Genomic DNA, 21,319 nt, shown 5'->3' on the forward strand with positions numbered 1-21,319 from the left:
GGCTCACCTTTAAGAATGTCCAGAATTGCATCATGTTATATCTTCCTATTAAAGATGGTTGTGTTAAATCCAGGATTTTGATATGAGTCAGTTGCCTTTCTGGACAACTTAGTCCCTCTGATTGTAGAAGTTTACTCTATATCTTGTCAGCGTAGTCAAACAGCTCAACATGATGGCAGACAATCCGGTATGAAGTGGATATTGACAGAATATATGCGGCAGTGGAGCCCAGATTGGAAAAGATCTTGAAGCTTGGCTTTCTTAAAATCAACACTCTTAATGTGTTTGTGACATTCCTTATTCTGCTCTGCAGTGGCATTCATCATTTATCATACTTTGACTTTGAGAAATGTACACATTTACAATCTTTGTACACCTAATTTGGTTTCATCAATAAGGCTATTGGTAATGAATTGTTTCAGGTATTGTGTAACTCTAAATACTGAAAATGGAAATTAGTTTGTGGAACTCAATTTTTCATATGTTTTGTACACAAAAAACTTGTAGGCTGAAAACTTGTAGGCTTAAAATATATGTAGTAAAAAATATGCTTTTGCTGCATACAGCAAAAAAAAAAATTGAAAATGCAAGGAAAAACACAAGGAATCGTGTCTGGATTAAACAAAGAACAGCTTATATAAAATTAAATATTTTAGAATTCTGTAAAAGCAGTGTGCAGAGCAGAATAATGGCATTTTTGTTCCACAGAGTTAGGCATCTGGTGAACACACATCTGGTGAACACTCTTGATAGGAATAGTGTTTCCTACCCTTAAAACTAATTCTTTGACTCAGTATCGGCGGCTGTAGCTTGGTGAACTATAAGAAGTGCTTGAGAACGATGTGAAACTTGAACCTGTGGCATCAAAACTGCCTCTCCTGGATCCTGATCTTGAGCCACTCCTTGACCCTGACCGTGACCCAGTACCAGAGCCAGTCCCACTCAGGCTGTATGGACTGTAGAGGCCTTTGCTCGATTGAGATGATGCTTCAAGTAGGCGCAGACCAGACCCTTCTTCTATCATGCTTCTGTCCATAGCATCCTTGTAGGAGATTTTAAGCTTGGTTTTAGGACATGTGAGGTATTTTGAGTATGCGCTGACGTCTCGTAGCTTCTGTGCAGTGCGAGCGTCTAAGGTGCCTTTCTTCACAGCCTCATCTATGGAGACTCGGCTGGTAGAATCTGGTTCAATTAATCCTCCAGTGAGATACTGCACCTCAAGGAATCTCTGCCCAGCCTCATAATAAAGCCAGCCCTTCTTGAGTGCTTGGGCTGCTGACATTTTGCTTTTGGTTCGAGGATCCTCAAATCCATTGTAAGCCTTCTGGGCCAGGTTGATGCGATCTACCATGATTTTATCCACAAGCCCTTTGTTCATTGCGTCTGCAACAGAAGATTTCTCTCCAGTGTTTGGATCAATAATACCTCCTGTGCAGGCCTGAGCTTCCAGCAGTCTCTGACCTGTTATATTGTCAACAAGGTTTCTGTGGATGGCTTCTGTAACAGACACCTTCTCCAGAGTTTCAGTGTCTAAAATTCCAGCTACAGGGCCTGTCTCCTCTGTTGGGTCATTCCATGTGGTTGCTGGTGTTTGTATAGAAGGTAGTGGGCTTGCTGGGTATGAGGAAGAAGAACCAAAGGAGGAGGAACGTGATCTGACACCACTCATGTTTCCTGACAGCATGTCTGCAAACTCTGTTATGGAAAGACTTCCTGCGCGGTACTGATCAAGAGCTGACTTGTCAATCAAGCCCTTTGAGATTGCCTCATCAATATCGTACTGTCGTCCAGATCTTCTGTCAGTGATCACAGATTTCTGAACTCCATCAGATGAGGTTCTTGTTATTTCTTCCCACTCACATTCCTGTTCTGCAAGCTCAATGTATGTCTGGTGGTCAATTAGCCCTTTCTGGTAGGCCTCGTATACAGACATCTCCTTTCCTGTCTCAGGATCGACTATGACGACCCTGCGTTTGCGGACAGAAGATTTAGACGATGTCTTCCTCTCACGCTTCTTGTCCCTCAGCAGCAGAAGAGCCAAGCCCGTCTCTGGATCTATCATACATCTTTCCATCAGCTGGAGATAGGTGAGGTTTTCTTCAGTGTTGGGGTCAAAGAAGCCCTTCGTGTCATCAGATGGGTCAGTAAGGATTTCATTCATCTCTTCATCAAAGAGACCACGTTCGTATGCGGCTTCAACAGGTAAGCGATGGCTCTCTTCTGGATCAATGATTCCGCCTGTGGCAATTTGAGCCTCTAGCAGACGAATGCCATGGTCTTTCAGAATGAGACCCTTTTTCATGGCCTGGAACAGTGAGATGATCTTGCCAGAATAGGGATCCCTGTAACCTGTGACAGCTCGTTCTGCTGAGTGGAGTTTATCTTTAAACTCTGGGCCAACAACATCCATCTTGACAGCTTCAGCAACAGTTAATTTCAGGTTCTTAATGGGATCAATAACATATCCTGTAGCAGCTTGTGCCTCAAGGAGCTCAAAGGCTGTTCCTGGTCTGATCATATTCTTCTTCATTGCTTGATAAATAGACAGCCGGTCTTTGCTAGATTCTACATAGACACCTGCAATACAGCTCGTACCTTCAAGATATTTTTTCAGGTCTCTGCTGACCTCCTCTACTGAAAGGGTCCCATCAGTTAATTCACTATATGTCTTCTGGGTAATAATTTGTGATCGAAGCAACTCATCCACAGTGATTTGTTTTCTAAGACCCTTAAAGAGAAGGCGTCTATCTGCCAGAGATAGGAGGCGCAAACCACTGTCCTTATCAACTCTGGATCTTTTCAGTAGCTGGGCATAGGTCTGTTTTTCATCTGTTGTTGGATCAACGTAACCTCTCACATCCCCAATGGATTCAGATAGTCTGTCTAATATCTCAGTGTTGATATATCCTCGCTGCATGGCAACGTCTGTGGGAAGGCGGAAGTAGTATTCAGGATCCATTATTCCTCCAGTAGCAATTTGGGCTTCCAGGAGTCTCAAGGAATAATCCTCCGGTACAAGGTCCTTTTTCATTGCCTGGAAAAGAGAAATTACTTTTCCAGTGTATGGATCTTTGTAACCTGTAACGGCTCTTTCAGCAGACAGAAGTTTGTCATGGAGCTCAGGGCCCACAAGGCCTTTACGTACAGCTTCGTCAACTGTTAATAGTTCATCTTTAACCGGATCAATCATAAATCCTGTTGCTGCCTGGGCTTCAAGGAGGAGCAGAGCAACTTCAGGCTTTATTTGTCCGTTCTTCATAGCCTGGTAAATGCTGATCCTTGGAGGACTGTCTGACATGATACCAGCAATGCACCCATTGCCAAAGAGATACTGTTTGACTGAGGGCATTTCCATTACCTCACGGATCATCATCTTTTCTTGTTTTAGGAGGTTGTATGTCTGCAGGTCAATAATCCGCGCACTGTACAGCTCTTCAATGGTAATTCTTCGTCTTATTACGTCACAAGACATACTTTGCTCTGACTTAAGAGTCTCTCTTTGTTCAATAATTTCAATGATGATGATAAGCATTCTGTCCTTTGTGATTTGCCCCAAGCGATACTGTTCCATGAGGCGGTGCCGCTCTTCTGCAGGAAGCATGTTAGAGTTCATGATTTCCCAAATGGTCATAGTCTTGCCTGCAAAACTCTTATGTGGGATTTCAATTTGAGTCTGGGCCAGATTTGTCTGGGCTTGTTCTTCTGTGTATTGATAAGACTTCTCAACAGGCGCAGGAGCTTCAACCTTTGATAGAGGCAAGTAGCACAACCCAGAGATTGGATCTCTGACACATTTCTCCACTAACTGCTTGTAAGTGACACGTTCATTGGTGTTAGGGTTTGTAAAGCCTTTGACATCACCAGAGGGTTCATTGAAGGACTTGGACATTTGTTTACTGAGATAGCCACGCTGAATGGCCACATCATTAGGAACACGATGGCTGCCCACTGGGTCAACAATGCCTCCAGTACTAAACTGAGCCTCCAGCAGAGGAATAGCATGTTCCCTCAGAACAAGTTCTTTCTTCATAGCCTGAAATAGGGAAATCTTATTGCCTGTGTATGGGTCTCGGTAACCAGTCACAGCTTTTTCAGCAGACAGAAGTTTCTCGTGAAGTTCTGGACCAACAATGCCATTCTTTACAGCATCATCCACAGTGTGTTGTTGATTTTTGACAGGATCACTGATAAAACCAGTGCCAGCTTGAGCTTCAAGTAGAGCAAGTCCAGTGTTTTGTTGCATTACATTATTTTTCATGGCTTGATATATGCTCAACTTCTCATTTGAATCCTCCATTGTGATACCATCAATCCGGTCTGTGCCCTGCAAGTACCATTGTACCTTATCGGTTTCACTGACTTCCTTAGGTGTCTTTTTACCCTGCTCAAGTTGTTCATATGTAGCCTTGTCAATTATATCAGAATCAAGCAATGACTTCGCAGTGACTGATCCTCTAAGGCCTTTAAAACTACCCTCTTTCTTTGTTGTGTCTTCATTTTCGTTCACCATTTTAATGATAATCGTTGTCAACTTTTCAATCGTCACTTTCCCCATTCTGTACTGACGAATCAGCTGGATTCTCTGTTCCTCAGTTATGTACTCAGAGTGTATGATCTCCCAGATTGTTACTTTTCTTCCTTTGAAAGGGCCAAAATCAAGCTCAATTGCTTTCTGGTTTAACACCTCCTTTGTATTAGTTTCTGTCATCTGCTTGTCTTCTTTGGGCTTTGTTGCCTTCTTTGACAAAGAAAGCAAAGGCAGTCCAGTATCTTTGTCTGTGACACATTTATTTAAAAGCTGGGCATATGTGACATCCTCTCCTGAGTTAGGATCATAGAAAACCTTAGTCTCATCTGTATTTTTGTTCAGGGTCTCACTGATTTCCTCATTAAGAAATCCACGTTTGCAGGCAACTTCATGTGGGATGCGATAGCTTTTAATCGGATCAATAACTCCACCTGTTGCAAGTTGTGCTTCAAGCAGACGAATGCCATGGTCTTTCGTGACAAGACCTTTGTTCATGGCCTCAAACAGAGACACCATCTTTCCTGTATAGGGGTCTTTGTAACCACTGAGAGCCCTTTCTGCTGACAAGAGCCTTTCATGCAGTTCTGGTCCTACAAGACCCAACTTGACAGCTTCGTCAACAGGTACCTTCTCATTTCTAACTGGGTCAATTACAAAGCCAGTTGCTGCCTGTGCTTCAAGAAGATTCACTGCAGTTTCTGGTGGAAGTAATTCTTTCTTCATAGCTTGGTAGAAAGGCATTACTTCTTTTGTTGGTTCATTCAAGAGTCCAGCAATGCTCGGGGTTCCTTGTAGGGCCTTCTTCACAGGCTCCATCTCAGATATTTCTTTAACTGTGATCTTGCCAGTGCTTAACTTGTTGAACAGGTCCTTGTTGATGACTTTAGAATCTAACAGTTCACTAGCTGGTACTGGGGCCTTCAAACCATTAAACATATTTTCTTTATTCTTCTCCTTGTCTTCCATAACAGTAATGACAATTTTAATGATCTTTTCCACTGTGATCTTGCCAGTCTTGTATTGGCGAATTAGTTCCCTTCGTTGCTCCTCAGTAAAGTACTCTGAATTTATGACCTCCCAAATTGTAACAACTTTGCCTTTAAACCTTCCGAAAGGCACATCAACAGTTGATTTAGTTAACATGTCTTTAGTTTCCTGATCCGTATATGTCTTTTCAGTATGTGCAGCATCTTCGGTAAGTGGTAATACAAGCAGTCCTGTCTCTGCATCCTTAGCGCATTTCTCTATTAACTGTTTGTAAGTAAGTTTCTCCCGAGTGTTGGGGTCAAGGAATAGTTTGCAATCATCACTGGCATCACTGAGTTTCTTGTTCAGGTCTGCATCAAACTGGCCCTGCTTGTAGGCAATCTGAAGTGGTGCTCTGTGACCATTGATTGGATCAATGATGCCACCTGTCGCAAGTTGTGCATCTAGGTATTTGATGGCAGGCTCCTTTTCGAGAAGACCCTTTTTCATGGCCTCAAAGAGAGATATCTTAACACCGGTGTAGGGATCCTTAAAGCCAGTGGCAGCTCGCTCCGCAGACAGCATCTTATCGTGGAGTTCAGGACCTATTAGCCCCTCTCTAACAGCTTCGTCTACAGTTAGAAATTTATTTTTCACTGGATCTACGATGTAACCACATGCTGCCTGAGCTTCAAGCAGCATTGAGCCAGCATCAGGAGTAATCTTTTTCTCTGTGATAGCCTGATAGACACTGATTTTTTCTTTGTCTGGAGTTAAGACGCCCCCAACGTAGTTCTGACCTTTAAGACACAACTTGACTTTATCAACCTTTTCCAGGTCCTTCACAGCAACTTTGCCCTTTTGCAACTTGTCAAGTTCTTTTTTGGTCAAGATTCCAATTTCATGAAGCCTTGCAGCAGGAACCTTCTCTCTGATTCCAGCAAAAGCCAAAGGTTGTTCCTCTGCTTTCTTTGCTCCATCCGCTTCAACAGAGCCATTAAACACTTGCTTTGTTGTTGTTACCTTTGTTACGGTCACAAACTGGCCCTCTGGGACTTCATCAGTCTGGACCTGAATTTCCTTCATTTTCATTGCATCTTGCTTGGCGGCAACCTCAAGGCTCTGAAGCTTGTCTTTGAGCTTTCTGTTTTCCTCTCCTAAGTTTGTTTCTTGTTCAAGCCTCCTCTTTTCAAGCACTTCCATCTCCCTCTGTTTGCTTTTCATCTCATCTTCAGCCTCCTTTTGTTTCTTTACAGCTTCGTCCATGACAGCCTTAAGTTTCTTCTTCTCCTCTTCCAGTAGCTTCCTTTGTTGTTCTTGTTGATCTTTAATTGCTTTGGACTTGTTCATTTCATCATCTAATTGCTTTTGGAGCTTCTTTTTCTCATCTTCAATGTCTTTTTCTCTCTTCAACAGCAGCTCCTTTTCAGTGAGGAACGACTGTTGAAGGACAGCCTTCTGCTGCTCAATTTGTTCTTGTTGAGCGCTTGCGATCTATTTGGGGGGGGGAAATGACATCAGTTACTTTTTTTTGTCCAAACATTATCATTATAACATATGAAAATAGAGATAAAGTACAAATATACATAGACAGATAAGTGGCACAGGGTTTCACACAAAATCCAAATAAATTGCTGTTTGTGGTATGAACATTACTCAATTGATATGAAATATTATAACGACTTAAACACACACTGCATTTAGTGAATTAAACAGGGTGTTAGTAGTAATACTTTGTTAAGCACACTGTATAAATTGTGTTGCATTTGTGTGAATTAGTTGAAAAAATACCTCTCTGGATTTTTTCTTCTGATCTTCAGCTTCTTTTTTCAGTCTCTCCTTCTCTTTTTCAAGGTCTGTGATGGCAATTCTTAGGTCATCAGCCTCTCTGGAGCTCTGCAGCCTCTGTGCATCCAACTTTTGCACAACAGTCTGTGTAGCTTGCTTTTCCATGTCTTGCAGGCACTGTTTTGCCTCATCAGCCTGTTTCTTAAATCTCTGAGCTTCCTCCTCCGCTCTTGTACGAGCGTCACTGAGCTCTTTCACCTTCGATTTCAGTTCCTCTGCTTCCGCTGAAACTTCAAGCTGCCTCTTCCGCTCAGCCTCCAGTGACTTTTGGAAGTCCTTTGTCTCCTTATCGAGGCGCTTCTGGATCTGTTGCTTGTCCTCCTGCAGCTTCTTGGCTTTTTCCTGTGCTTGAGCCTTTTGTTTCTGAAGCTCCTGTGCTTCAGCTTTCAGTTTGGTAGCTTCTTGAATTGCCTGCATTTTTTCCTTGAGCATTTTCTCTGCAAGTGACCTCTGTTCAGCCAAGTCAGATTCGGCAGCCTGTCGCTGTCTGGCTGCTTCCTCAGCCTCCACGCTGAGTCTGGCAGCTTCCTCTGCCAGACTCTTCATCTTCTCTGCTTCCTCTGCCAGGAGTTTTTGCGTGTTATCTTTTCCTTTCTGCATGAGAACACGATTCTCTTTCTCAATCTTAAGCTTCAGTTTCAGCAGTTCATCCATCTGGACTTTAACCTTTGACAGTTCCTCCTCCACTTGTGTCTTTTGCTTGATGGCATCACTTACTTCACCCTTAACCCTCTGAAGCTCTTCGTCCAGCACACCTCGCTGCTTAGAGGTTTCATCCAGCTGCAGTTTGACCAGTGACAGCTCTTTCTCGACCTGAGACTTCTGCTTGACTGCTTTGTCTGCTTCTTTCTTGTGTTTTGACATCTCCTCATCGGCCTGCTTCTTCTGCTTTAGAGCAGCTGCCTCAGCTGCCGCTCTCTTAGCGGTCTCGCCCTCTGCTTCCTTTCTCAATCTCTCGGCATCTTTCAGAGCATTGGTCTGTTTCGCAGCTTCATCTTCAGCAGATTTCTTGCGCTTTTCTGCCTCCTCTGCCTTTTGGCGGAGGAGAGCAGCCTCTTTTTCTGCCGCCTCTTTCGCTTTCTCAGCTGCTTGGGCCAGTTTCTTAGCTTTTTCAAATTCTTCTCTCAGCTTTTCCTGAGCAAGAAGGTCTTCTTTATTCTTGTTGATGACATCCTGGGCCCTCTGTTCAGCAGCGGTGCATTTCTGTGCTGCGTCTTTCGCCAGGACAGCCTGTTTCTCTGCATCTTTACCAGCCTTTTCTTTCTGTTGGTTGGCTTCTTCAGCTTTCTTTTTGAGGCGATCAACTTCCTGTTGGGCAACTTTGCACTGTCGGGCCGCTTCTTCTTCTGCTGCAGTAATCCTCTTCACCTTCTCCTCAGATTCTTTTCTTTTTCTTTCCTCCTCTGCGGCAAGCGTTTTCATTTTTTCAGCTTCCACCTCAGCTTTTAGTTTGCTCTTCTGCGTCTCTTCTGCAATTTCCTTCAGTTTCTTCAGTTCCACCTCCAAATCTGACTTGCCTTTGGACGCTTTCTCAAAGTTGATCTTAATGATGTGAATTTCTTCTTCAACCAGTTTCTTTTGCCTGATGGTTTCTTCCACGAGTGTCTTCTGTCTCTCCATCTCGGAATCAGAGGAGCTCTTCAGATGTGTCATCTTCTCTTGTATGTCTTGTTTATGCTGAGCAGCCGCGTCCTCCAGCAGCTTCCTCTGATAAGCCTCATCCTCGGCTTTTCTCTTCAGCCTTTCATTCTCTGCCTCTTTGGCCTTGAGAGCAATCTCAGCTTCGGTCTTTAGACGAGTCGCTTCGTTGATGGCAGCCAGTTTTTCTTTCAGCACTTTCTCCGCCTCGGCTCTCTGCAGAGCAGCCTCATCCTCTGCCATCTGTCTCTGCTTCTTTGCTTCTTCCGCAACTGACCTCAGTCGAGCTGCTTCCTCAGCGAGCTGTTTCATTTTGAATGCCTCGGTCTCGAGAAGTTGCTTGCTCTTTTCGGTGTTTGACAGCGTCTGCTTCTCTGCTTGGACTTTCATTAGTAGTAGAGCGTCCATCTCGCTTCTCACCTTAGCCAGCTCGTCCTCTAGCTGCTTTCTTTGGTTTTCGGCCGCGTTCACCTCATTCTTCAAGCGCTGGAGCTCGTTATCCAGCAGACCCCGCTGTTGCTCTGCATGCTCAAAGTCCGACTTCAGCCGGATGCACTCTTGTTCTGCAGACAGCTTCTGCTGGGCAATTTGTTCCGCCAACTTCCTCTGCTTCTCCAGCTCTTTCTCTGCGTTCTCTTTCTGTTTAAGAGCAGCATCTTCGGCTTTAGCCCTTTTCTTGGCATCGCGCTCCGCCTCTGCCTTTTGCCTCTCTGCTTCTTCTTGAGCCTGGCTTTTCTTCTGCGCCTCCTCTTCAGCCTTCAGCCTCAAGCGGAGCGCCTCATTGGCTTTTTGCCTCCATGTCTCAAGCTCCTTTTCTGCCTCCTCCCTGGCTTTGTCGGCTTCTTCTTGTTGTCTCCTCAGTTTTTCGGCCTCCTCCTGCAGCTGAAGGACTGTGCCTTGTTCTCTCTTAAGGGATTCCTCAAGTTCGGTTGCTTTCTCACTAAACGTTGCAGACTGGGTTTGTAACTGTGTCACAGCAGACTTTTGCGCTACCTCTTCCACAACCTTGATCTGCCTCAGTTTCTCACTCTCTGCCTGTTTCATGCGCCTCTCTGCCTCCTCAGCCTGCATTTTGAACTTCTGCACATCATCCAGTGCTTTCTGTTTTTGCTTGGCAGCCTCTTTCTCCGCCTCAGATTTACGGTTCAGCTCATCTTCCGCCTGTTTCTTTTTCTGGGTTTCTTCCGCCACCTGTTTGCGGAGCCTTTCTGCTTCCTCCTGAGCTGCTTTTCTGAGCTTCTCAGCCTCGCCAGCCTTGTCTCTGAGCGCTTGCAACTCGACCGTAGCTGTGCCTTTCTGTCTTTGGGTGGTTTCGAGCTGCAGTCTGATGATGTGGATCTCCTCCTCAATCTTTGTCCGACTGATCAGCGCCTCTTCCAGCTGCTTATTCTTCGACTTGATCTCCTGCTCAGACAGACTTTTCAGCTGGTGCAGCTCCTGCTGAATGTTTTGCTTTTGTTTCTCAGCATCCACAGCGACATCTTGCCTCTTGCTGGCTTCTTCCTTCATCTTCAGCTTGAGCTCCTGGGCCTCGAGCTCTGCTTTGGCCACGGATTTAGCCTGTGCCTCAGCCAGTTGTTTCTGTTTATCTAACTCGGCTTGTATTTCTGCTACCCTTCTCTTCTCCTCTTCTTTCATTTTTTCAGAAGCTTTCTGTATTAGTAGAAGCAAAAAAGGGAGTAAATTGATATGAGAAAGGGTTAAAGGGTTCCACTATTTTTTAAACAACTGTTAAAAAATGTGGGTACACACAACATGTAAATACATGAAAATATTATAGTTTATAATCATATATGGATAGGATAGGGGAAAACAATGTATTGGGAAATGCACGTCATTTTCGAATTCATGTATGTCACACAAAATGGGGTTTTACTTCACAACACAGCACAAGTGTACATCTTACTTCATGCCGTGGATTTCCAGATTAATGTGAAAATTAGTGATTGAACTTTTTTTTGTATAATACTTAAATATTATATGGGTTTCTTACAAATAATAATTAGTACAGTGAAAGTATAGTTACGAGTGTGTTGCTGCAGTATATGTAAATGTAAATGTATATTTAGATTTTTTTTTTTAATAATACAAGTGCATAATTCAGTCACAGTTAACGTCTGAAACGTCTGAAATCTCTTGCAGCAATTTAAGTGATTAAAAAGTAAAGAGCAAAAGGGAAAAAAAAAAAAAGATTTGAGGCATGTCAATATCAGAATTTAACCAGAACACGGCCACTAAGAAGAACAGCATAGTGATGCAGCAAACATGGTATGATTCAATGAAACACAGAACACAAATGGAAAAAAAAAATGCATTAAATGACATTATTAGGGCAAATGTAAAAAAAAGAGCTAAAATCTTGAGATGGCATGAATTTGTAACTGTGAAAATGGGTAACACATAAATGGGGGGTCCGAAAGTTCAGAAATCTACCATACTGATCTTTTTGGGGAAAAAAAAGAAAAAAAGTAGTAACAGTAACAGCCTCCTTCCTTGCAAGTGTAAAGCAGGTGGGGTTGGGAATAATCACCAAATGATTAATAAACGTAGATATTGACTGAGACATTATTTTTTCAGATGTATAAAAAAAGTAATGATTAAAAAAGATTAGAGAAAAAATGCTTTAGAGGTTATTGTGATTTTACCAAATAAAAATTTCCACTGCTCCTTCTTCAAAGTTAAAAAGTTGTAATTCAAGCATGGATGTGTTCTTTTACGCCGCTTTATCAAATTAAGATTAAAGAAAATTATGTAATTTAGACAAACTGAGAAACATTGATGGCTAAAAGCTGTCGCTGGATTGTTCAGTTATGCAAGATCTCCTGAACCTCCGGAAAATTTCCCTTCAAAACAGACGAGGTTCTGATGTGAAGAGGATTGACATGAGCTGCGATCATAATTAAATACCTGGTGCTTTGGGGAAAATTCATCTCTTAAGCGTGTGATTAACATTCATCGCGACAAAGCACTGGTGAGCAGGTGAAAGGGATCAAACACAACAGGAAGTTAGAGAGGCTGAACAGAAAGAAAGTAAAAGGTATTACAACTGAGGTAGTAAAGCCTTCAAATCACACATTTGGGTGATTTTAGGGGGAAGTGAAGAGGCATTTTAGAAAATGAAGGGTTGTTAGAAAAGCAGCGGCACTGCTCGAGCTGAGATTGTTATGTTCTGACTGTTTGGCATGACTACAGTGTTCACGAATGAGAGACTGGTACTGCAATAGTGGATGCGATGTGCTGGAACACTGGGATGTAACAGTTTGCTTCACCATTGCACGCTTTCCAATGCAAGAACTATCTTTTAATCTTTGTAATGTTATTTCTGTGCCAACGTTGTGGGAGTACTGGGTGACGGATGATTTCCCCATACATCAGTTATCAGGTGAGGCTGACACTGTCAGTGTTAGCAAGCCATTGCCAAAAACCTGTCTTCTTCTATGTTTTGGTGTGTTTACCTCTTCTTCCTCCAGACGGCGCTGTGTCTCCAGGATGAACTTGATGTACTGACTGGTCAGAGTCATCAACTCGCTGTAGCGTGTCCTCAGATTAACGTACTGAAATACACGATTACACACATGACTTAGCTTTATAAAATAAAAATAAAAAACTTTTCGGCGACACAATTTCAGCGACACAAATGCGGACAGACAGACTGAAACTGCTTTTAGGCAGACAGAATTAAAACCTACCTCTTGAATAATATCATCAGATGCACACTCCATTTTGGGCTTCTTTAAAGGAGAAGCGATGGGATCCTGAAGGGCTCTGTAAGTCAAAATCTGGAACTCATAATCCTGAAAACAGAAAGTAAATGATATGGAATTGTTCCCAGCCAGGATAAAGAACAAGTTACTTCGGTGAAAAAAACAACAACAAAAAAACACCTTGACTGAGTCAATGTAAGCCTTTGCATTCTTCTCGCAGTTCTCAATGTTGTCCATGTTCCTCTTAATTTCCTCCATCAGTCTCTGTAAAACAAAGTTGGTTTTGAAGTAAATCATGTTTTATTACATCATTTCTGTTATAATGCAATGTCAATGTTTTATTTATGTTTTTTTCATACTTTTAACCTCCTAAGAAAGTAGAAAAAGAAGAGCAAAACCTCAAACCTAAAAAAAAAAAAAAAAGTGCTCAAAAAGTCAGTGCAGACAATGCAACCACCAGGGGGGCTCTATTCTCCTTCCCGTTACCCTCTGCAGTACCTCCTCCTCCGCCAGTTGCTCCTTGATGGCCTTGCTGTCGCTGATGGGCACGGCCTGGATTTTCTCCTGCCTCTGCCTCGCCTCCCCCAGCCAGCGGATGAGCCACTCGTAGCTGCCGCGATAGGTCTTCATGTTGCGGCCCAGCAGGTCGAGCTCGCGCTGCCTCAGGTCGAGCTGAGCGAACACGGCCTGCCAGCGCTCCAGGAGGCCGTTGACCAGCTGACGGTAGTGCTCCAGTTCGGCATCGCGCTCGCCGTGCACCCTGGTCATCTTGTCGCTGATGGCCGTCGCGCCCCTCAGCTCATCCTGCAGCCGGTCGAACACCGCCTGGTCGGTCTCGGCTTCAGCGCACATGGACTGTCGGTCGGTCGAGGGGGATCAAAAGAGAGCAAAAGTCACCACCACTACCACAAGCAAGAAGAGACGGGCGGCAGATCCACTTCTCCAACGAGGAGGACGCACCTTCAGGAGGTTCCGGTGGTCCTCCACCTCCTTCTCTTCAGCCGGCACTTTGCTGACGTCGCGCAGACGAGTCTCGTAACTCTTCAGCGTGTCCTCTGCCTCCTTAGTGTTTCTGATCACAACGTCGACGGTCTTCAGCCTTAAAAGGATTAAACAGATTCCCGTACATGAGGAAACGCAGAGAACAGCCGGGGGTTCTCCGGGTCGTTCAACAAGGAATGTCAGAGGCTCACTTGTCCAGGTAGATGGAGGACAGGCCGTAGACGTGGTTCATCTTTTTCAGCGTGACGTCCAGCTCTGAGCGCAGTATGGGGGCGGAGCCGGACTCCTGAGGGGATGCCAGAACCTCCTCAGTCTTGTCCGTGAGGGAGTTCAAGTCCTTCTTCAAACCCTCCAACTCAGACTGGACTTTCTGTCGTCGGAAAAAGTGCAACGACAGTTTTGTGAAGTAGTCGCCTAAAATCAATATCAAATATTGGTGTAAAAAAAGAAAATCTGCATCTTACCATTTGCTCTGCAGTCTTCAGCGCGCAGGCTTTAAGAGGCTCCGTGTCAACAGGCTGACGGAGACGAGTCACGGTTCGGTTCTCGCAGCCTTCCAGTCTCAGGCGAAGGTCCTTGATCAGGGTCAGGTAAGTCTGGCAGGTGGATTCATCCTGCTCTCCTGGTTGGGTTGAAGACAAAGGGAGGGATTTTAGTGGCTCTCCGCTGTAAAAAAAAGTTGCTAGTTGGTTTCAAAGACAACATTTAAACATATGAGCAATAACACGTGTGGACACAAGTGCAGTGTTAGTTTCAGGGTCTTGTGATTACAGGGATGAGTCACTCTTAGTTAATCTGCACTTCTTCATGCTTGATTGATTCTAGTGAATAAATCTGGGCACAAAGCGATTCAGTGATTGAGTATTTTGACAACTAGGTTCAGCGATCAGCTGGCATAGATTTCCATGCAGTGGACCAAGAGTGCAACAGTGAGTGGGGTTAAGGAATCAAAATCAGTGAAGGGTGAGCGAGTTGAACGACTCCAAACACACAACAGCACGACAACGATCAGGTACACGTGCAGCCAATCAGAAGCTGCTATGGCACGTCTAGCGCCGGAACTGAAGCCTCTTACCTGCCCTGGGTGGCGCCGGGCCTGCAATGGGAATGCGACAGTCAACTCAAACACGTGCGACCAAGCGTGAAGGGGAACATCTGAGCGCGCAGCGGCTCAGATGTGAGAATGTAGATGGAGCTGAACATTCGCGGCGCGTTTTGTCCGCAGAGGCGGCGACGCCCACCTTGCTCGGCGTTGCTGACCATCGTGTTGTAGTGGCGGTTGGCACCGTTGTAGTTGGACTCCACCTGCATTCGGTCCTCGGCGCCGAACATCTGGGAGTCCTGGCTGTCTCTCAGGAAGTCCTGGTAGTGCTGCTCCAGGTTCCTCAGGGCCAGCCGGTACTCCTCCACCCGCAGGGTCTTGAACTGCATTGCACAGATGTGGAAGCAATGTGTTCAGTCGGTTGGTCCGCTTCTGCACACACCAGGTGCGTTTTTGAGGGCGGTTACCATGGTGACATTCCAAGTCTTGATGATGTGAATGTCTCTCATCAGGTACTGCCAGGACATTAAGCTCTTCATGTCCACATAGAGCGTCTGCCACATGATCTGCAGCTTCTGGAGGTTTCCGTCCAGCCTGAGGAAGTTGTTGGTGGACATCAGCGATTTGCACGTTGGGATTTTACATTTGTATTTTGTTTTTAACAATCATCTACTGACATCCAGCATTGACTCACCCGGCCACGCTGTTCACCGCGTCCTTATTGGTGGGAGGGACCAGGAAGCAGATGGACGGCACAGTCGCCTCGCTGCCTTTATCATTCAGCACCCTCCACTTGAAGGGCTGCGAGTTGTTCAGCAGGGCGCACTCATCCCCTCGATGCACTATGATCTGCGGGGGCACGAGCAGGTTTCCATTTTCCGTGAGAGCATGAAGCAATCAAAATTGGGGGAATATTGAAGAAACAGGCGAATCGAGAAGGCAGAGCCGCACACCTCCATCTGTTTGAAGTCGCAGACGGCCTGGATGGGCTGCTTGCCCTTTATTGCCGTCGCCGGGTTGCGAGGTTTCAGCTGCACAATGGTCTTGGCCCGTCGCTTCAGACCCTCCAAGTGAGCTTTAAACTCAGCCAGCTGCTCCTTCTCGTCCTGACAAGAAATAAAAAAAAAATACTATAGCCAAAAGTAAGCCTAAAGTTTCCTCCCCGTTCAAAAAGCAACAAATGTCACAGAGAAACGTGTTCACTCGACCGAGATGGCTGTCTTACAGCGGCATCCTGCAGCAGGTCTTCCAGCCTCGTGACTGTGACGGAGCGGTCACACGTGTACTTTCTTTTCATGGTGTCCTGCATCTTTTTGAGTTTTTCTTCTGCCTCCTTCACGTCAGAGAAAAACTGGGAAAAGGAGAAAAAAAGAGGGGCAGAAAATTTACCTTCCTTCTCAGTGGGGGACACGGCAGTGTCCTTGAATCTGCTGCTGTATACAGAGTTGTGCAGGTCATTTGCAAATAAAAGCTCAGAATACCTGGAAGTAGGCAGTGTTTTGTTTCAGGTGGGTTTCAATGCAGCAGCACAGTTGCAGAATCCAACTCCACTGAGTCTGCAGAGCTGCAGTGAAGGACTGAGGAGCAAGAGCAGAGTGCAAAGTTCTAGAGGATCACACTGAATTCAACAATAAAACAAATGAGTTTCGAGGGTTATTTCTACAGGTCGGTGCAGCTGTTTACAAAGAATAGGCGTGTTGTTGTGTCCTACCTCAATAGTCGTTCGGGCTGGGTGTCCATCTCTCAGCAGCTTGTCTCCTGTGGCCTGGACATCATTCACCTTCTTCTCCCTGAGCTCCAGCTCTCTCATCAGACCCTGCCGCCCAAAACAAACAATTGGGATCCCGTCCTGTCACAATCACACTACATTACAGAGCCGAGAAGCTCGTCTACCGAGTAGTTGTCTTTCTTGGAGGTCATGTTGCTGTTTCGTTCACTCCAGTCGTAGTTGACCTCCTCCTCCTCCTTGTCGTTGAGCCACATCAGCTCCTTGGTGGCTGCGGTGACGAAGGCGTGAAGCTGGTCCAGGTACTGCAGTCGGACCTTGGAGGTGTTCTGCAAGACAGAACGAGACAACAACGTCTTTCTGGAGGCCAGATTTTCAACTGATTCACACCTTTTTGTGTTTTTTTTTTTGCGACTTACCAGCAGTTTGTTGTACTGCAGTTCCAGCCTCCCAAGATAATCTCGGTAAGCAGCTTTGCTGGCAGGTGAGATCTGACTCTGGAGAAGATGCGGAGGGGGAAAATGTGTTAAAAAAAAAAAAGTCAGATTTTTTTTTTTTTTTTTTTAAATCTTGAAGAAAAGTTGCCACCTCGTCAGCTCTGGCCCTCTCGATCTTGGAGCGGAACTCCTCCACAGACTGGTGGAGGCCGCGGTGGCTGCCCAGCTGGGACTCCACGCTGGGCAGGTCGGATCCCCACTCGCCGTTGTCCACTCGCCGCTGGTTCTCCTCCACCCAGCCCAGCAGGTCTTGGATGTAACGCATGGTGACCTCGTCCAGCTCGGGTCGCACCCTCATCGGGGCCTGCTGCAGGACCTGGGCCGTGTGGATCTGGGTCATGGGGATCTGTGTGGTGGTCACGCCTGACTTGAGCCGTAGGTTGTATTCGCTGCGGAGGTTCACTAGCCTCTCATGCAGGCGATACACTCTGGGGAGGAAATCAAAATATATTATCATTGGAAGTTGATGCAAATAGTAAGAATAAAATGTATTTATTTTATTTTTAAACGGTGAGATTTGGTATTATCAAGAAAACAGATGTTTAACAAATTTACACTTTCTTAAATATTAATATTTCCCTGTTTGCCATTTTAATTAGTGTCTTGGGACAGAATAATATTGTTAAAGAATTAGAGAATCTGAGAAGAAAATTGCAACGATTTCTTTTTACCTGCGATACATCTGCTCGGCCTGAAGGTGGCGCCCGTCTTTGAGAAGCTGGACGTCGTTGAAAAGGAGACGGATCATTCCTTCTGCCTTTTCCAGATCTGTCTCCATCTCTGCCGCGTGCTGAGCGGGTTTTCCTGCACTCAGCATTCTCGTGTCCTGGAAGAGTCAAAGACGACACCTCACAGCTCTGCCTGACAAGTTAAATCTGAGTTTTTTTTTTGTTTTTTGTTTTTTTTAAAATTTCTAAAGAAAAGGTTTTGGGCGCTACCGCTTGCAGCAGGGTCTCCACTTGATTGAGCTGCTCCTCACACACCCCAGACTCCATCTGGACCTTACCCACTACCCTCTGGAGTCGCTCCAGCCTGCAGAGAGAGAAGATTAAAGATTTGAAAAAACAAACAAACAAAAAAAACCTTCAAACATTCTACTTGACATTATTTATCTTATCGGAACCATTAACAATCCTATGTAAACTATAAAAAAAGGAATGAAACACTCACTCCATCCTCCGGCGGAATAAAAACCTCATATCATATCCCTGCTGCATAAATGCCATAGTCGCTCTGTTTCTCTGCTAATGTCAAGAAGAAATGTTTTTCCAAATGTTCCACGGTGCTTTTCTGAACTCCTGGTCGAACCAAAACCCAAAGCTACGCCCCAGCTGTCTTGTGATTAGAAAAAAAAAATAGAATCTCATATGACGACAGTAGTGGGTCAGTTGTGTTGTGTTTACCCGGGTGCTGATGTGTTTATTATTTCTTTCTACTCCAATTTTTTTTCCCCAGCACAGATAGAATGGACTTTCACAAGGAACTTCATGAGGAAATGAGTCATCCACTTGGTCCCACAGCCACTGCTGTACAGTCATTAACGGTCTTTTTTTTTCCAATTATAAATATCTTGTGGTTTGCACTCTCCTTTTTTTCAAAAATCTGCTATGGCAACAGCGCATGTGAAGATGAGTCACAGCCTGCCGACCTCTCAAACTCTGTCCTGAGGAGGCGCTCTCTCTCCAGTATGGCGACGTGCAGGCGACCCCACTCCTTCTCCACATCCAGCGGGTGGTAGCCGGGTGGCATCTTCACGAGACCCGTCTGGACGGCACCCTGCAGCACAGGAAGAAAAGTCATTGTTCAAGCGTCACTGAATTTGCACGTTTCATGCAGTGCAGAAAAAAACAAACACATGGGAGTCACAAACAGAACCCACCTCAAGAGACTTGTAAATGTGTTTGGTGCGATTCTTGTCCGCCTCTTTGGCAGGAAGCTCCGTCTCCTTAAACTTCAGAAACTGACGCCAAAGAACCTACAATTGAATTATGGAAAAGGGTTGAATTATGAATTGAATTATGGTTATTTTCCTTTCAAGTTAGAAAAGGTTTGTCTGGTCTCCACCACCAGACTCGGGGTCCTATTTACCTCGATCTCCTCATAGCTGGTGGGAAACTTCCTCTCTTCAAACACCAGGATGTGGTGTCTGATCCACTGCAGCAGCATGGTGACTAGCTCATAATACTCCTGCCAACGCAGCTCCAGCTCCTAAACACAGGTACACACACACACACACACACACACACACACACACACACACACACACACACACACACACACACACACACACACACACACACACACACAGAAACACAATACAGAACTGAGTTCAACATTTTTTCAAGCTCATCCTGGGTGGAGGTGGGAGCTGGTGAGGTGGACTCACATTGGCTTTGACACCATCCTGAACATCTGGGACCCTGGGCATGACATCATACAGGGAGGAAACGTACGTGATTATGGATTTCTCATCCGGATGGACCACGTCCACATCTGGGGAGAGAAGGAGGGAGAATATACGCTAAAGGTCGCTACATATCACCGCCAGGAAGAACCTGTGAGCGTGGTTGCTGCTAAAGAAATTAACGTTGATGCTACAGTTACTCTTCAGAAGTTGATCGTGAGCCAAAACGGACCAGCCCTCTCCCAAAGGAGATAACAATAGTCATGGATCACATTAATTGCAAAGTTGAACTATGAGGCGGGACAGCGTCAGGTAACGGCAAGTAGAGCGCTGCCAACAGCGTTGACTGCTCTCACCCTCCGGGTCCAGCAGCCTGGTGACTCCCAGCTCTCTTTCGGCCATGCCAAAGGCCTGCTCCAGGTTCTCTTGGTTGCTCTGTCGGTACACCTGGGCCATGTCGATCAGGGCAGGCCTGCGAGAAGAGTGCAGCTTTCATTACACGTTGTTCAATAATCGTGGAGTGATGTGTGACGGCTGCATTAAATAGTTATTATCTATGAGTTTGAAATGTTCCTCTCTGGGAGGTTTTGAGACTCGCAGCTATAATTTTTCATGTCTCTGTGCGCTGTGAAGAGGTTACATATTTTAGATGCTGCTGGAGGCTCTTTGCTGGTAACAGAGGGGGAGAGGATAGAGAGCTCACCCAATTTGTTATTGCACAAAGATGAGAGAGACACCGCATTGTTGTGCAAAGAGTGCGGTCTGATGACATGTTGGCATAACACGGAGCATTTAAGATTTGTGTCTTACTCAAATAATAGTTTAAAAAGAAATCATTGTAAGCAAAATCTGCACAGAATGAATCCTGCACAACAGAAGGAGATTTGGTGAGCATTAATTTCAATGAACAGCCATACACTTTGTGGATAAATCCTTCATGCACTGCATTTGGTTCTCTCTCCATATAGCAGGCCCTGCCGTGAGTCCGTCTCTCTCTGCTCATCTGGATGTTTTGAGGGTCCAATTCTGATCCTTGGGTAGAACAAGCCCCGGGATGTCGGGAGCCTCGGCCGGAGACAGAAGACTTCTCCACGGGGATTTCCTCACACAGCATGACCACCCTGTAATTCCGGTCATTTATCGAGTCCAACCTGCTGCTGGAGGAATGGCTCAGACCGCTCTTTTTGGAGCGGGACTTCTTCTTTAAGCTCAGCATTGCAGCTGAGGTTAATCTCGCCGCAGTGAAGGAATCCAAGCAAGTCGAGTTTTGAAAGTGGAAGTCGGTTTCGGCTGAAAGTGGATCCCGTCCTGGTAATTCCTCACTTCTCAGAGCACTCAGAATTCATCTTCTTGCAGACTCATTCCAGGATGTTGCTGTGCTGATTTCCAGCCAAATATATTAAAAGAGCTGTTTCCGTACCTGCCTTCCTCTTCAACCAGCCAAACCTTCTGTGGGAAAAACTGAATCCTGAAGTTCACTGGATACATCCACACCATCAAAGTTGGTGATTTCTCTTTTCCAGGCTCCCTGCACGCTACCTCTGTGTCATCCACACAGTGATCCCGTGAAGCTGTCCTGCCCAAGCAAGCAGTCAGACTAAAAGGGTAACGCTCCACCCTAAATACATGGTTTCAGAATGCAATGGGTGTCGCCGGCAGGCTTGACAGACAACTTTATTGGTTGCTTATACTAAACGAGACATTGGTTGTGGTGAGCTGGAAGTTGTAATGGTGGAAATAGATTATGAGAAACCAAGGAAAGGTGTAAAAGCATCAACAGAGGCTGACTACATCTGAAACATGGTATCAGGTATACTTTACAAAAACGGGGGAAATAGAGTTTAGAATGTGAACATTTTAACGCTTTTAATCGGGTAGGTTGTGTTTGTCTTTTCTATCTGCGTAAAACTTTATATTCCTACTACAAGAGCTTCACAATAAAGGCATAATTTATTCCTCAACAT

At 45.2% G+C, this 21,319-nt stretch overlaps 1 protein-coding gene across 23 annotated transcripts in view; it reads right to left on the reverse strand.

The window, feature by feature from the left end:
• Positions 1 to 21,319, reverse strand: part of pleca (plectin a) — a 78,685-nt gene that overhangs the window by 828 nt on the left and 56,538 nt on the right. For 16 of the 23 annotated variants that reach the window (XM_076011939.1, XM_076011937.1, XM_076011942.1 and 13 more), the window contains 27 exons: positions 19,712 to 19,827; positions 19,338 to 19,444; positions 19,040 to 19,159; positions 18,831 to 18,926; positions 18,600 to 18,727; positions 17,890 to 17,983; positions 17,623 to 17,777; positions 17,043 to 17,379; positions 16,874 to 16,951; positions 16,622 to 16,783; positions 16,440 to 16,544; positions 16,210 to 16,305; positions 15,954 to 16,079; positions 15,682 to 15,834; positions 15,423 to 15,577; positions 15,196 to 15,322; positions 14,928 to 15,111; positions 14,762 to 14,782; positions 14,151 to 14,308; positions 13,878 to 14,056; positions 13,645 to 13,783; positions 13,183 to 13,539; positions 12,865 to 12,948; positions 12,670 to 12,774; positions 12,436 to 12,534; positions 7,286 to 10,633; positions 8 to 6,988 (listed from right to left, as the gene is read on the reverse strand). In XM_076011939.1, the coding sequence (XP_075868054.1) occupies positions 791 to 6,988; positions 7,286 to 10,633; positions 12,436 to 12,534; positions 12,670 to 12,774; positions 12,865 to 12,948; positions 13,183 to 13,539; positions 13,645 to 13,783; positions 13,878 to 14,056; positions 14,151 to 14,308; positions 14,762 to 14,782; positions 14,928 to 15,111; positions 15,196 to 15,322; positions 15,423 to 15,577; positions 15,682 to 15,834; positions 15,954 to 16,079; positions 16,210 to 16,305; positions 16,440 to 16,544; positions 16,622 to 16,783; positions 16,874 to 16,951; positions 17,043 to 17,379; positions 17,623 to 17,777; positions 17,890 to 17,983; positions 18,600 to 18,727; positions 18,831 to 18,926; positions 19,040 to 19,159; positions 19,338 to 19,444; positions 19,712 to 19,827 (13,027 nt within the window). In that variant the 3' untranslated portion in view covers positions 8 to 790. Of the gene's footprint in view, positions 1 to 7; positions 6,989 to 7,285; positions 10,634 to 12,435; positions 12,535 to 12,669; positions 12,775 to 12,864; positions 12,949 to 13,182; positions 13,540 to 13,644; positions 13,784 to 13,877; positions 14,057 to 14,150; positions 14,309 to 14,761; positions 14,783 to 14,927; positions 15,112 to 15,195; positions 15,323 to 15,422; positions 15,578 to 15,681; positions 15,835 to 15,953; positions 16,080 to 16,209; positions 16,306 to 16,439; positions 16,545 to 16,621; positions 16,784 to 16,873; positions 16,952 to 17,042; positions 17,380 to 17,622; positions 17,778 to 17,889; positions 17,984 to 18,599; positions 18,728 to 18,830; positions 18,927 to 19,039; positions 19,160 to 19,337; positions 19,445 to 19,711; positions 19,828 to 20,272; positions 20,910 to 21,319 lie in introns of those variants that run through there. The other 7 variants (XM_076011941.1, XM_076011940.1, XM_076011961.1 and 4 more) reach the window with 3 other exon arrangements.

This window comes from Nelusetta ayraudi, unplaced genomic scaffold (genome assembly GCF_046127955.1).
Source record: "Nelusetta ayraudi isolate G7.1 ecotype Tasmania unplaced genomic scaffold, CSIRO-AGI_Nayr_v1 ptg000135l, whole genome shotgun sequence".
Classification (NCBI taxonomy): Eukaryota; Metazoa; Chordata; class Actinopteri; order Tetraodontiformes; family Monacanthidae; genus Nelusetta; species Nelusetta ayraudi.